Here is a 16650-nt window from a genome sequence, read left to right as displayed (position 1 = left end):
TCACAATTTTTGGTGCATGCTGTGTCATTTCTGACATGTGTACCACTTTTGTAAAATGGATTAAGGCAGATAGGGGACGCATTATAACCTAGTTCTAGCTTTACACAACTGTCCATGGCTGGTGTAAACTCTAGCTCTAGTACACAGGACCTCCCGATATACACCAGATCTATTAAGGTCTAGTTCACATCTGTGTTCAGTATTCCGTTTGAGTCCACTTGGGGACCCCCTAAACATAAACCTATACACATTAAAAAGTGGTTATCTAAGAAACCACAGGGACCCCATAGACTATAATAGGGTCCGTGTGGTTTCCGCTCGGTGTCCGTACGAATCATGCAGAGAGAAAAATGCTGCTTGCAAGAATTTTCTCTCAGCATGTTTCGTGCTGAAACCACACGGCCCCCAATATAGTCTATGGGGTCCGTGTGGTTTCTTAGCTAACTGCTTATTAGGTTTACGTTTAGGGGGTCTCCAAGCGGACACCTCAAACGGAATACTGAACGCAGATGTGAACCGGGTCTGAGAGAAAAGAACCAATGAATAATTCTGGCGCATCTCACAATGAAAATTGGCGCACAATGTACTGTTCTTAATAAATTGGCCCCATAGTGTGTAAAATCAGCCAAAGAGAAACAGCGCCATTCCTGCCTTTGGGCAGTGTCTGGTACTGCAACATTCACTGGAATGGGACTGAGGTGCATATGCGGTTAATAAAGTAGATTTTTTACTGACTTTTAATAGCATAATTTCTCCTTGGTATAAGCCCGGTCCACAGCACACTGCATTGTGTCACCGGCAACAGAAACGTAATGACGAAAAATTCCGCCACCTGACGGGACATAGGGTAGTAGATAACTCCGCCATAGACGAGACTACGGAACGGCCTGACGGGCGGAACCAATTTGCCGGGCAGAGTTCCTGAGGGGAAGAGTGTCTTGGGCGCACTGCACGAGAGTCAGTGGAGAGTGTAGATAGGAGATGGATGACCAGGGCTGCCCGAGATGTAAGACCACCAAGTACCGCAACCCGTCCCTGAAGCTGATGGTGAATGTGTGCGGCCATACACTGTGAGTGCCAGCTGCTATTACCATGCTCTTGTATACCAGTCTAGTCTCTGCCTCTGGGCTCTGCACCATGCTGGCACTTGTAGTGCCTCACGTCTTGATACGATTACTGAATATGGAAGGTGTAAGGGGGTCGGATATGTAAGTTATCCCATTGGTCGCTATGTTACAGCTTTATGCCAGATGGGAATTGTCTATGTCTTTGTGTTAGATCTTCTTGTTCACATCCATGTTCTCATAGGAGCAGAAAAAAAAAAATTCAGGTAGTGACAGATGTGATGCAGGACAGATACCCCCAGCTCCCCCCACCCAGGGGGTTCCGTTATGTTCTGTCATTTTACCACCAAAATAGCGCTGCTTGCAACGTTTTGTCCGTCAAGTGTAACAGAGCCTGTTATGGAGCCTGCACTGGTGTGGATGTAGCTTTGGTATAGGGTTACTGGTGATAAAACCCATAACCTTCCTATATAATGGGAAGGACCGGGACAGTGGAATACAGTTACTTACTTTTTATGGAAGAAGTTGTCCATGGTATGAAAAGAAGAATGAAAAAATATAATCCAATCACTCGTAAAAAGAGAACAGAGATTCAGTACTGGATCACTGAGGGGAATTGGACAGGTGAGGGACCCCCTCTTCCATTTAGACCTTGTTCACACGGGACCACGTATCTTGATTTTGATGCGGGAAGCCACATCAGAATTGGACCAAAATGCTCCTGTCACGGCTTCCCCTCCGGAGTAGGCTCAAATGAATGGGCCTAGTCCGGAGGGTGCTGTCGCGAGGTGGACGCCGGGGCTGACTCAGCCGCGTAATCCGCCTGAAGAAAGGACAGCTCGTTTCTTTTATCTGTGAGCCGTAACATAGCGCTAGTGGTCTACATAGACGTCTATTGTGAGGGGGCGGATTCTGAGGTGGATTCGGCGTCCGTATCCGTCCCTTCTTGCCCCGTGTGAACGAGCCCTTATGCTGTTGATTTTTTACTTTTTCCTTAACCAGGACACCAGTTTTAAGCCTGAGGCCCCACATTGTGGAAATGCAGTGAGAAGAAAAAACAAAATGGATATTTTCTTTATCACCTCCATACGTTGCAGGAAAAAAAGTTGAGGAAAATCTGTGTTTTTGAAGATCGCAGCATGTTAATTTGTATTCTCTCTATAGATATGATAGGGGAATAAAAAATGGAGGAAAATGCAGCAAGTGGAATGCGTTTTCCTTGCGGTTGTTTCAGCAGCGTGCTTTAGCTGTCTTTTGCTATGTGGAGTGTAGCCTCAGGCTACATTCACATCTGCAATGGAGTCTCTGTTATACCATCTCTGTTGGAAATCAGCAGACGTAATAGTCCTACATGCATGACTTTTTGGTCCAACAGCAGACAAATGATGGACCCCATTGTAGGCATTGGCTTCCATTGGCCTCTATATGTGTCTGTTGTTTTAACTGTCTGCCTATCCTTTGTTCTGTTACTCCAAAGGACCAGAACAAAAGACGTCCCAATGATAGTGTGAACCTAGCACCAGCATGGTAATTTATTTCTCCCATTTGAGTTCACGAGTCGTGAGTTGTTTTGTGGCATCAGCAAAATTTAGCATATTTATATTAATGAGGTATTGCTGCAAATACATTTTGGATATTTCCAAGGTGTATTTGAGTTGTGTGAACATACAGTAATTTAATTTATTTTTAATGTGGAAACTGACCTGGGGTGCAGATTTTAAAATCTGCATTATGTCGATTTGTATATTCAGGGCTCGTTCACATCTGCGGCCCGGTCTCCGTACTTAGGTTTCCGTTTCCTGCCTAAAACACAGGCAGGAGACGGAAACCTGCAGGAGACTTTCTCACCCATTCATTTGAATGGGTGAGAAAGCTGTCCGGCCGTGCGCGGCAGTGAGCATTTTGCGCTCTCCGCCGCGAAACCGGGTTTTTTAATCCGGACACAGAGTCGGACATGCAGTACTCTGTGTCCGGATAAAAAAAATCCGGTTTCGCGGCGGAGAGCCTAAAACGCTCACCGCCGCGCACGGCCGGACCCGGTCTATGGTTTCCGTTTTCTGCCATGCAGAAGACGGAAACCATAGAACGGAGACCCCAAACGCAGGTGTGAACCCAGCGTCACTGTGAATTTTACCTATATTAATGATGTGGTAAAATAATCCACATGTAATACATTTAAGTTTTGTGGCGGATTTAATTGCAAATTTAGCTGCAGAAAAATCCACAGGAAGTGCTTTTAGATGTGCATGCAGCCTCAGAGCAAGAAGTACTTGTAAAGGTAAGCAAAAACATTGGGCGGGAATTTGAGACTGGTGTTTCTTATGTCAGTCATGATAAACTCCCCAAGTGGTGTGTGCTGCATCTGAATCATTAAGAAGCTCTGGTCTCTGAATAAATCAAGGGTTCTTCCATTCTCCAAAATTAAAAAATACGCCAGTCAGTAACTGGCATAGATATCTTGTACAACTCCTACTAGTTTCTCTATACCACCCGCTATTGCAAAAAGTGGAGAGCGAGATTCAGAAAAAATAATGTGCTGCATGAGGGCTAGTTCACACGGGGGGGACGGTATGGCTCATTTTGGTCCTGATTGTGACCGATTTGGTCCCCTCCAGAGTAGGCTCAAATGAATGGGCCTAGTTCGGAGGGTGCTGCCGCGAGGCGATCGCCGGGGCTAAATCAGCTGTGGAGTCCGCCTGAAGAAAGGGCAGCTCGCTTCTTTTTTTCTGTGATCGGGAACATACCGCTCACGGAAAAAAGTAAGCTAGCGGTCTACATAGACCTCTATTGTGAGGGGGTGGATTATGATGCGGATTCAGCGCCAAAATCCGCCCCATCTTGCTCCGTGTGAATGAGCCCTCTAAGAGCACCAAAATTATACCCATGTACACCAGAAAACTGGTACAGCTTGGTTAATAAATTTTCTCAGCTTGGGAAAGAGCAGTTTGCTGCACTATTTCACAAACTACAGTGTGCAGGTATTCATCTGAAAACCTCTCTGAGCACCATGTTGGTGTGGTTTCCAGATCTATTCCAGACACAACCTCAAGTGGAAACCCAACTTTAAACAAGACCTGTGGAGTTGGTAGCCTAAACCACTGACTCTTGACTCTTCTATTTTTCCAAACGACTAACTCGGAAGCAGTAAAAATCCTCAATAAAAAGCGAGTGATTGAATTCCTATAAAAGTAAATATGTAACAAACTATACAGGTATATCTAATTATATAATAATAATAATTGTTCAATATATTTACAACTAGTGAATCATGGTGGCTCTTATTCTGAGTCCGAGTCTATCCAAAATTGGTCCCAGCTCTGACTCCACAGCCCTGCTTTAAACCACCAGCTAGTGAATAGATAAAGGCTCTATTTGGAAGAACTTCACACTACATAAGGATGATACAATTATCTCTGAACAATTCTGTGCCATCTTGTGAGCTTCCATATGTTAATATTGCACTCTGCACCAGTCCTTATCTTATTACCACACGTGAGAAGATGTTTGTGTTGCGGGATCATGTGATCAAGTTTGTGTAGGTTATGAGTAAAGATTCTTTGGTGGTGAGGACCCTGTGATAACCTTATTGTGCTTTCATGAGCACCTTGGCACAGAATTTGTTTAACCTAATACTCAAGGGACATGATCATCCATGACCGGGCCCTCCTTTCTTTTACAGCTCTAAAGATTGGCACATGTTTATACCCTTATAGTCAAGTCTGTTTTTCACACTGCCCGTATATGTCTGTCCAGCTTGAAATGTGTAAAAAAAGGAAAGAATGAAGGGTTCCTCATAAATGTCCATCAAAGCGCTGTAAACAACGGATGAGATTCATCACTTTCCCTGAAGCACAAATCCACGTGACCTCTCCTTAAGCATTACTTCCAGTACTGTGGCTCCGTGACATATCATTTTTAGTAGGGCACCTGTGTTATCCTATCCAGAGTGGATTCCTCCTACATTATGTCAGTCACTCTCGCCGGCTGGTGCCAGGAGTAGCGTCAGTCATGAAAACCACACCGGCAGCCTCAGCATCTTCTGTACGTTCCAGCTCCTGTGCAGTCTGCAGGTTCAGCTGCTGTGCCCTTGAGTCAGTGGATGTTGTAAAGCCTAGCAGCTGAACCAGCAGTCTTCAAAGACACAGCAAACAGGCTTAAGCAGCAGACACTGGGCTGCTGAAAGATGCCAAAGCTGCTTTATAACCTTAAGTCATTGGATGGAAATGTGTGAGACCACCACAAGCAGTTACTCAATTAACCTTGTTATTTCTATAGAGCTCAAAGAATTTCTTTTAAAATCTGCTTTTTATTTCCGTGTTACTCTACTGTTCAGATTCTGATCTGGTGTGGAGAAGATTTGGGGGTGTTAAATAACTTCGACAACATCTAGCAACTATCTGCTCTGTATGCTGCTTATGTATGCGCTACATCTAGGCCTTATTCACACAACAAAAACAGCCGTGTAATGGCTTTTAAAAACAGTGAGAATGAGTCTTTCACGTGCTTGTAAAATAGACAAAATTATTTTTAAATAAATGGGTTCATTTTAACAACTGTTAAAACAGATTTGCATCTCACGCCACATCAGCGTATGGGTTTCTGTTTGGGGTCCGCTTGGGGATCTCCCGAACAGAAACCTAATCTGCATTAAAAAAAACGGTTACATTGGGAATCCTGTGGACCCCAAGGACTATAATGGGTTCACATGGTTTCTGCACAAAAAATGTGGAGAGAAGTGCTGCTTGTGGAATTTTTCCCTCCGCATTTTTCATGCGCAGAGAGGAACGGAATGACCCGAACACAGATGTGAATTGGGCCTTAGTGGTGGCTGTAGAAAACAACAAAAAATAATCATACTCCACTATGAAAAACGAGCAAACGGCCACAGTATGGTGGTAAAACTGATGCACAAAGATGTAGAGATAGATTGGTTTGTTTTTCATGGACGATAATTGTACAAGTAGTGTGAATGTAGCCTAAGTTTACGTGGCTCTTTAGGGTATGTTCACACGGCAGAAAATGGTTTCCGCTGCGCAAACTTCCGTGGCATTCCGTCACAGCATCCCGCTTCTGATTAGGCCCAAATGAATGGGCTTAAACAGGAGGGAGTCTTGCTCCTCGGAATCCGCGGCAAGATGAGTCATCTCTCTTTTTTTTCCGCTACTAGCGAGCGGATCCCATTGAAGTCAATGGGTGCCTTTTTGGCACACAGATTTTGAGACTGATTCCGCTACAGCTCCTATACAAGCCTTTGAGTTTCTTTGGTAACAGACAACAAGCAAACCCGTTTCATCTGATCCTGCAGTCATATACTCCTGCCTATATGTCCTTTACTTCTTCCCAACCTTGTAAACACACAGTAGCATAAAGGAGGAGGCTGTTGTAAGGAAATATGACTTCAGAATCAGACTACAAAGGGTTTGTTTGCTGTCTGTTGCCGAGGTAATGCATAGAACTTTAGACATAAAACTGTAGTAAATTTGTAAGTACTGCCAATTGCAAAGTTACTACTTTTTTCATATAGTTAAACAATAAAATGGTTGTGAATGGCATTTTAATGAAGTTACATTGTCAGATGATTTACAATGTTTCATAACAGTATATGTCTTGGATATATTTGTGTGTATTCTCTGTAGTAAAATAAAACCTTGCAAGGTTCATTGGTATGTGACTGGATTAAAAATAGTGACAGTGGACTGTATGACCTGATTTCTATTTTCACAGCTATGCTTGTCCATGAAAAGCCCACCACACACATAGCTGTCCTCTCTAGGGACTGCTGATCTTTGTTTCCTGAGGTCTTGGCATCACTCACATGACCTAGTTGCCTTAAACTCTGTCATTTTGACACCCAGTCAGATATGAAGTATGGTGCAGCAATATGGCTCTGAGATGTCGTATTACCCTTATTACTGTCTTTACCATGTATAATCTCACATTAGTTCCTGTTCCTTTTAATCTCCTTATAGATATGTATAAAATGACCCCTCTATGAGCACTGTAACACCTCACTATTCACTTGTCTGGAGTTATGTTGCAGTCTCTTATATGGGGAGCTGTAAAATGCCGACCCTATGATGGAAACCCATTGATCCTATTAGTCTGTTAGCTCTTGCAAGTAGGGCCCTCAGTCCCATTGTGTGAATTGACTATTTCTCTGTAATGTATCTTTTTGTCTGTACTTGAACCCTATAACTTGTAAAGTACTGCGGAATATGTTGGTGCCATATACATAAAATGTATTACTACTACTAGTTGTTATTTATTCTATGTATTTATTACTATTTAATAATAACATTATATTATTATTATTTATTCTAATCAGTTGGGAGCAATGCACATGATTTATAGGCTATTCTGGCTTTTAGCTAATAAACTAGATTATTCCCAACCCCATATGAATATTTGATTTGGAAAAGGCCAGTTATTATTATTTATTTATATAGCACCATTAATTCCATTTGGGGCTTACATACAATACACAAAATATACAGGTAGATGTAAAACTAACAATGACTGACTGGCACAGTGGGGTAGAGGACCCTGCCCGCGAGGGCTTACAATCTATGAGGGAAGGGGGGTAGAGACAGAAGGAGAGGGGGAGACTGTACAGATGGTGGTGCGGTGATAGTGTTATTGGAGGTTGTAGGCCTTCCTGAATAGGTGAGTCTTCAGGGCCTTCTTGAAGCCTGTAATAGTGGGTGTCAGTCTTATGTGTCTTGGTAAGGAGTTCCAGAGTATGGGAGATGCACGAGAGAAATGTTGGAGACAGTTGTGTGAGGAGTGGATGAGAGTAGAGCGGAGTAGGAGGTCATTGGAGGATCTGAGGTTACGTGTGGGCAGGTAGCGGGAGATTAGTTCAGAGATATATGGAGGGGACAAGTTGTGGATGACTTTGTATGTTAATGTTAGTAGCTTGAACTCAATTCGCTGGGCTATAGGTAGCCAGTGGAGGGACTGGCAGAGGGGAGCAGCCGATGAAGATCGGGGGGTGAGGTGAATTAAGCGAGCAGCGCAGTTTAGGGTGGACTGGAGGGGGGCGAGGGTGTTAGCTGGGAGTCCTCTAGGCGGAGATTATGAGGGCCTTGACAAGCGTCTTAGTCGTTTCAGGGGTGAGGAAGGAGCGGATTCAGTAAGTGGTTGAATAACAACACGTGTCTGTTCAAACAGAAGTTCTTCTTTTATCGTTTAATTTATTAAAGGGGTATTCTGATCACCTTTGATATCCAGAGCACTTTGTTGTTGATGTGACATAGCAAGAGCAGTGAAAGTATTAAACCACATAACTGCGGTGTGGTTATTGTTTGCTGGGGTGGGGGTTGGGGCCCCCTATTCTATCACACATTGGAGATCCCAGCATTTGAGCCTGATCAATCTAGTGGTTATGACTCTTCGCAGTGGTAATAAACACTTTTGCTGGGAATATTCCTTTAGCCATTTTTTTTTTTTTTTTTTTTAACTTGGATTCAGCAGGCAGAAAACGTGGCAAATTTTTCAGTCATTCGCATTGTGTGATGAATTTGGTGCCTCCTGCTAGACATGTTAGACACTTTTTCTCTTCCTTGGGTATCATGGATACAACCGTTTCATTGTCAGTGACCTAGACCTGTTTTTCATGGCTAGCATTGTTGACCGATTATATTCTATGGCTGGTCCATGTATGAGGTTGTGAGGAATAGGATCTGTTTTGAGTTTTGCGCCCTGGGCTCACTGAGGTAAATTATTGGGAATGTGGAGGCATAGATGGGACATGGATATCATCCGTATGCCATTCAACCTTGAACTCCTTGTACATGAGACCTTCTCTAACTTCTTGGTTGGTTTAGTGTAACATCTGTCCTTTGCTTTAAGCATGGGAACTCACCTTCTCAGTTTTGTCACCAATATCTGAGCCATATCTGCCTCAAAAGCCTGACCAAAAAGACGGCTCCCATTGAAATCAATGGGAGTGGGTCAGTTCTTTTTTCTGGGAGCCATTTGTTGGCACTCTATAAATAAAAGTATTATTATTGTTTAGCCACTTTTGGTAATTAAATTCTTATTTTGCAGCAAATGGGAGTCATTACCTGGAAGTCCAAGACGTTTACTACAATAGCCAGCGCAGAACTACTCCTTGTATTTGCGTCCTCCTTCTGCTAGATCAGCAGCAGTAGGCAGAACGTTTTTTTTCTGTAGACTGCCCTATTCACCATCTGTTTTTGTGACTCTGTCCATTTGGAGATCAGGAGTCGAAGACCATAACGTCTTCTACACTGATGCTTGCCTTATAAAGATGGTGGCGGCCTTCCAGTGAGTTAGCTGGTTACTGTTTGTTCCCTGCATCTCTGTACACAGTGTTCAGACTAAACAACAGAAGGATGGGAATAGCAGGGTCACCATAGCCGTGACGTTGGAGAGAGGCGGCCATGTATACTGACTGCTGGTGCCAGCTGTAAGGCTCAGGAGTTAAACACCAGAGTTAAATATTCAGCAAAAAGATAAAAATAAACCATGAACTGTTTATAGATTAGAAAGTTCATTTAAGTAGATTCTTAGTACCTTTGTTTAGAGAAATTCTTGAATAAAGTGTAACTCCCTCTGCAAAGTAGTAATAGAAGTGGTGGTCATAATAAATAATAAAATAATTTATCTCTACTCAATCAAGCTTTAATGGGTGCAGTAATATAGGGGTTAAACTACCTTGTGGTAGGTGATAAGTGTCTGGTTGATATCTGACTGCTGGGACCCCACTGACAATGAAAGCTACTCTGTTCTTTCTATGGGATTGCTGAAGAGAAGCCAAGTAGAGTCCTCCCATAGTCCCTTAAAAGTGTAGGTCAAAACAAATGGCTTCAGCAGTCTCTCAGGGCTATGGAGTCGGATATTATGCAACAAACGATATATGTAATTAATTATACAATATTAATAATCATATATTTACTTTCATAGGAATCAGTCACTGCCTTTTTCATGAATTAGAGGATCTTTACAGCCTCTGACTGATCATGGCTGTCAGACATTTATGAAGGAGTTGGAGTTTGTGTTCAGCAACAGCCCTGGGGCCTAGGTGGAACTCTTTTCTTGTGTTCCTGTGGTCAGACCCATAGTGATCAGACACTTACCGTATATCCTATACTAGTGATGGTGAACCTTTTAGAGACAGAGTGCCCAAACTGCAACCCAAAACCCACTAATCTATCGCAGTGCCAATACAGCAATTTAACCTTAATACTGTGCGGATCCATAATTGCAGACAATTACGGATCCACAAAATAGTCATGTGAATGAGGTTTTACAGAGCTTTTAATGATACAAACCAACTTTGTACTGAAAGGTAATGGTTTGCATTTGGTACTGAGAGAAGGTGACAGGTAGAGTGCTGGAGACAGATCTATCAGCTCCAGGTTTGTGACATATGTGTGTGGTCCAAGGAGGATCTGGGGAGTAGGAGGTAGATCATGCAGGTACACTTGTGCTGAGGCCTACTCCAGATCCACCCTGGACGACATATATGTAAGAAATCTAGGGGTGATATCGCTGTACTCTACCTTTTCACTAAAAGCACAGTCCAGTCATATTAATATGACCACCGCCTACTTTTGACGTAAACGTTAAATAACCAATCAGAGAAGGCACGTGTCATCAGCCATCTGGGTGCGCTCATCATTGTGGAAGGCACGATGGATCAACACACATATGCATCTATCCTTGCGGACCATGTTCACCCCTACATGCAAAATGTTTTTCTTCAGGATATCTACCAGCAGGACAATGCGACGTGTCATAAAGCTCGCAGTGTACCTCCGTGGGTCGAGGAGCACCAGGATGAATTCACCGTACTCCCTTCCCCAGCAAATTCCCCGGACTTGAACCCAATCAAGAACCTGTTGGACCACCTCAATCGGGTTGTTCGCGCCATGGATGCTCAACCACGTAACCTAGCGCAGCCGGCCACGGCACTGGAGTCAGCATGGCTCAACATCCCAGTGAACATTATCACAACACCCCCTCTCTTCGTGCACTTCTCGCAGCAGTCCGCTCTGCCAAAGGTGGTTGTGAAAGGGCATGACAGTCAATACCTTTCCATAAGCCTCAATGTTGTTTTACTCTAAAAGGCATGTAATTCTTTTTTTGAAGCTGTCAGCTCTTGTTGCTGGGACCAGATCTTGGGGTAGGCTATTCTACAGATTTTCCCCTTCTTTATTGTGAGCATGCACGGAGAAGTAAAATGGTTTGCAAAATGGACACTGATTACTATCCATTGGTAATCTGTGTGTCTGTCATGTATTTTTATTTTTAGACTGAGTGAAAATGCTGCAAGTCTGAATTTTGTCTCAGTTTAAAAGAGAGGAAACATGGCTGAAACGCTCCAAGCGGAAACTGCTGGATAGTTCTAAAAACCCATTGAAATTTTTTTTTTTTTTTTTTAACCTACCCTTTCTAATCAGTTTTTGTTATCTTTAGCTGGATCACTAACACTGATTCCATCCTGAGACACCAGTGTAGATGTGAACCCGGCCCTAGGTGCTGATAGAAATCTAAAATTATGTACTATTTAGGATTTAGTTGTATGTGTGTGTTATATAATGTAGGTGCTCAGTTCCTGAAAATTTTCATTCAAAGGTGCATTTCCCTATTTGCGAAAGTCATATGTCACCTTATGTAATCACTTGATCACTTTCCTACCAGATAGATCCTATAAGTCTTGTTACATACAGTCAGGAATTCCTGATAATCCATCTGCCAGTCACTGTTTCCTTCGTGCAAAAATCACAAAAAGCGAATACACACCTTGTAAAACAAACATGCGCAAACCTGTTTCATGTTGATCTCATTGTAAATATGCTCTGTGCATTCACTTTGAAATATTCTGTATAATGGTCTTGTATGGAAGTCAGGCTTTGTGTCTTTGTGAGGGGTTGAAAGGCTGGGTTATATAACATGAGGTAAACTGGTGCTCTGTGGTTAGTGCAGGTGCATGGGGTTTTGTTGTACTGTTTATTAAGTTTCTTTCCCCAACAAGGTGAAGCCCCTGAGAAAGCAGTGATGTGTGGACTAGAAAGAACATCTTCCGCCATCATGGGAGGACATTAGTTTTGTGAGAAGTAGACAGGCTGTGGTCATGAATTTCAGATTACCGTATATACTCGAGTATAAGCCGACCCGAATATAAGCCGACCCCCCTAATTTTACCACAAAAAACTGGGAAAACTTATTGACTCGAGTATAAGCCTAGGGGGGAAATGCAGCAGCTGCTGGAAAATTTAAAAAATTAAAATGGCCGAGTTTTTGGGTGCAGTAGATACTGGGGAAGGGGAGGGGGTGTTTTGGTTGTCTGTCTGCCCCTTCCCTGAGCTTGAGGACTGGGTTTTCCCCCCAGTTGGAATTCAGCCTGGCTGAATATAGGGTATCTGCAGTGCTCCTATTAACCCCTTCCCGACGGAATAGGAGCACTGCAGATCCCTATATTCAGTAGACCGGGCACTTTCAGACACAGGGATATCTAATGTGTATGTGTGTCACAGTTATTTTCTACTTTGAGGGCAGGTTCACACTAGCGCCCAATCTCCGTTATGCATAACGGTTTCGCCATGGGCAGTAGAAGACGCTCACCAACAGACACTGAATGTCGGTTTCTGTCCTCTCCCGACAGAAAACGGAAACCTGCATAACTGAGATCAGGTGCTGGTGTGAACCCGCCTTTATATGAATTATAGGGAAAGGAGTGATTTAGAACTTTTATTTATTTAATTTTTTATTTAAACTTTTTTTTTTTTTTTACAATTTTTTAGCTTACAGCGGAGATTCCAAAGCTTATGCCTACAATTAGAGATCGCAGCCATAAGCTTCAGCATCTCTGTTGTAAGCATTACAGCGGAGGTGCCGGTTTCTATGGCGACCGCTCTGCAGAGCGGCGCCATTACACTTACATACCCGGCATCCAGACGGGGCGGGTGCCGGGGCCCAAAGCATCACCGCGCTCCTGCTAGGAGCGCGGCGATGCTGTACATTAAGAGCTGCAGAAGTACTTACGGTACATCTGCTAGCAGGCCAGGAAGCAGCCACACGCCGGGTGCGGGCCTGAGCTTACGTGGCCACGTCACCCGGCGTGTGATGGAGTGGTGGGGGGGCGGGGTCTGCTATCCTGGCCTGCTAGCAGAAAATTACCGTAATGACCCGAATATAAGCCGAGGAGCACTTTTTCAGCACAAAAACTGTGCTGAAAAACTCGGCTTATACTCGAGTATATACGGTACTTAGTATTATATCTGTGATAGCACCTATTTAGTGCCCACATACTGATAAAAGTTTTATCAATGTGATATTTATTATAAATGTGCATTGTTTTGTTACTCAGGTTTCTTTTCTGCTTTCTCTTGTTTTTCTAGATGTGAAAGTTGTGTTGAGCTTCTCTTTGTCCGTGGTTCTGGCACTTGTCAAGAATGCAGTACTCCTCTCAGGAAAAGCAACTTTCGAGTTCAGCTCTTTGAAGACCCCACAATTGATAAGGAAGTGGAAATTCGCAAAAAGATCTTAAAAATGTGAGTCTGGCACAAGGATGGATCCCTTTAACTTGGTGCACCTACAGCTTGTTATACACATGAGATAGGGGGACCATGTCCAGCCTTTCCTTTCCCTGACATCTGCCATCGGGGACTTTTTTGAGGACCTCATACACATTAGATGAAGGCGACACAGCCTTTTGTAGTCTGTGGGCCGCATATTAGATTGTACAGCTACAATGTACAAAACCCAAGATGTATCTCCATCTGGGACCCACGTGGCAGATCAACAGTATGTGTCATATATGTGAGAAAAGGGACCAGTGAATGGAGTAGCATACATGTGTGGCCCTCTTATTTATTTATTTTTTTTTGCATTTTTAATCCGTTTTAGTCATTTTCATTCGTGCAGAAGAGAAAGCACATGTATTGATGCAAGTAAAAACCTGCAGTGTAATAGCAGCCTGAGGTTAGGTTCCTACACATTGGGGCAGATTTATGAAGGCTGGTGTAAATGATCATAAATCTGTGTGGAAAAGTCACAAGTTTTAGCGCAAAAGATTAGCTTTTTTTCCCCAAAAAAACTCTTTATTTAAAATGGTCACATAAAGCATCAAGAAAAACACTGATGTCTCAGGAAAGAGACTTTTGGCCCCCATGTGGGTAATGGATTCAAGTCAACATATCAGTGTACCACAAGAAAAAGACAGCCAGAAACACTGTGGCAAAAGGCAGAAGAAGTAATAATGAGGGAATGGATAAAAAAAGGGGCAAGGTATACGGTAAGGGGACAGACCCTCACACTAGTCAATATTATTTAGGGTAGAGCCATTATTGGTTTCTATTCAGGTGAGTCTTTGTAAACAAGCCATTAATGCCAGGACCTACAAAAGACCCCATCAAGATTGTGTAGCTGACCAGTCAGGTCTTCTATTAAAGATTTGACACTTTTTTTTTTTTTTTTTTCTCTTTCCTTGTATGACAGAAAACTGGCTTATGGGGCTTGATTATGTAGTGTGGTGTTTTGTTTTGTTTTTTTTTCTCCCCCTTTTTACAGTTTTGGTAGCAGTTTACCATTGAGTTATTCGAACCAAAGCCAGAAGAGGATTTAGTAGTAATGAGAAATATAGAAGCAAACCTTACATTTTTTCCTTCCCGCTGCATACACTTTTGGCTTTGGCTTAAAAACTGCATAAAAATGGCAGTGATGTTTTTCCTAAAAATGCCGTTTGTGAAACTTCTCTGTGTGTTTCCACCTACTGTATTTTTGATGCTAATACCAGTTGTGGGTCATAAAGAGAGAGTGATAGATGGTGCTTATCTTGTTTTATTTCACTCCTGGTTGGCTTTAAAAACTACATAAAAAATCTGAATGTGTAAATGCACCCTGCGATCTGCAATCCAGTGATGCTACACCATCAAAATTTACAGTTGGACTAAGCAGTACCACATGGCCTCATCCACAGTACTTAATAATAATAATACATTTTATTTATATAGCGCCAACATATTCCGCAGCACTGTACAATTTATAGGGTTCAGATACAGACATACATAACAAAGAACGTCATTTCACACAATGGGACTGAGGGCCCTGCTCAAAAGAGCTTACAATCTATGAGGTAGAGGGGGTGACACAAGAGGTAGCAGGGGCGGCATTGCTTATACAGTGTTCAGACAATTTTGTAATAGAGGTTACAGTCATTACACAAACAAAACTTTGTGAGCCGTCACTAGTCGTGTCCTTTAACATGTGGATAGAGCTTGGACAACTATGTTAGGCTGAAAAGGCATCAAGAACGGAAGGGTTAGCATTAGGAATTGTGATAGGCTTGTCTGAAAAGATGTGTCTTTAGTTTGCGTTTGAAACTGTAGAAGTTGGGAGTTAATCTGATTGTCCAGGGTAGAGCATTCCAGAGAAGTGGTGCAGCTCGGGAGAAGTCTTGTATATGAGCGTGGGAGGTTCTGATAATAGAGGATGTAAGTGTTAGGTCATTGAGTGAATGGAGAGCACAGGTTGGGCAGTAGACAGAGATGAGGGAAGAAATGTAGGGAGGTGCGGCATTATGGAGAGCCTTATGGATGAGAGTAATAACTTTATATTTTATTCTATAATGAATAGGCAGCCAATGTAGTGACTGGCACAGACCAGAGGCATCGCTGTAGCGTCTAGCCTGATAGATGAGCCTGGACGCTGCATTCAGAATGGATTGTAGAGGGGAGAGTTTAGTGAGGGGAAGACCGATTAGTAAGGAGTTACAGTAGTCAAGGCGAGAATGAATGAGAGAGACAATAAGTGTCTTTAGTGTATCTCTGGTAAGGAAAGGACGTATTCTGGAGATATTTTTGAGGTGGAGGTGACATGAGCGTGTGAGTGATTCAATATGAGGGGTGAAAGAAAGGTCTGGTCAAATATGACCCCGAGGCAGCGGGCCTGCTGCCTAGGAGTTATAGTAAGGCCTGAGACTGCAATGGATATATCAGGGACAGATCTGTTAGATGGTGGAAACAGTAGTAGTTCAGTCTTGGAGAGATTTAGTTTCAGATAGAGCGAGGACATGATATTAGAGACAGCAGAGAGACAGTCACTGGTGTTCTGTATGAGTGCAGGGGTGATGTCAAGGGAAGATGTGTATAATTGGGTGTCATCAGCATAAAGATGGTACCTGAAGCCAAATCTGGCGATGGTTTGTCCAATGGGGGCTGTGTAGAGAGAAAAGAGCAGGGGCCGAGGACCGAGCCCTGAGGAACCCCAACAGCAAGGGAAAGAGGGGAGGAAACAGAGCCCGCGAATGATACACTGAAAGTGCGGTCTGAGAGATAAGAGGAGAACCAGGAGAGCGCAGTGTCCATGAGGCCGACTGAGCGGAGCATAGTGAGGAGAAGTTGATGGTCAACAGTGTCAAAAGCTGCAGAGAGGTCCAGAAGAATAAGAAGAGAGAAGTCACCATTGGATTTACGATGTAATGTACAATCATACACATACAATGCACATGTCAGATTTCTTTTTCTACTCTAGTCTATATTATCTAGATTATGAAACTGCTAGTTTACAGTTTTGGAGCTAAGGAGATTATCTACATTGGAAAACAATGATGATCCTA

At 43.0% G+C, this 16650-nt stretch overlaps 1 protein-coding gene across 1 annotated transcript in view; it reads left to right on the top strand.

Moving 5' to 3' along the window:
* Nucleotides 1–911: 911 nt before the first annotated feature.
* Nucleotides 912–16650, top strand: part of MNAT1 (MNAT1 component of CDK activating kinase) — a 102351-nt gene continuing 86612 nt past the window's right edge. Inside the window, exons 1-2 of the mRNA XM_075282789.1 lie at nt 912–1070; nt 13433–13585. Coding sequence (XP_075138890.1) covers nt 982–1070; nt 13433–13585 — 242 coding nt within the window. The 5' untranslated portion in view covers nt 912–981. The remainder of the gene's footprint in view (nt 1071–13432; nt 13586–16650) is intronic.

The sequence above is a fragment of the Leptodactylus fuscus genome, chromosome 7, assembly GCF_031893055.1.
Source record: "Leptodactylus fuscus isolate aLepFus1 chromosome 7, aLepFus1.hap2, whole genome shotgun sequence".
In the NCBI taxonomy this organism is placed as follows: Eukaryota; Metazoa; Chordata; class Amphibia; order Anura; family Leptodactylidae; genus Leptodactylus; species Leptodactylus fuscus.
Note: the sequence above shows the minus strand (reverse complement) of the source record. Positions and strands in the feature narration are given on the sequence as shown.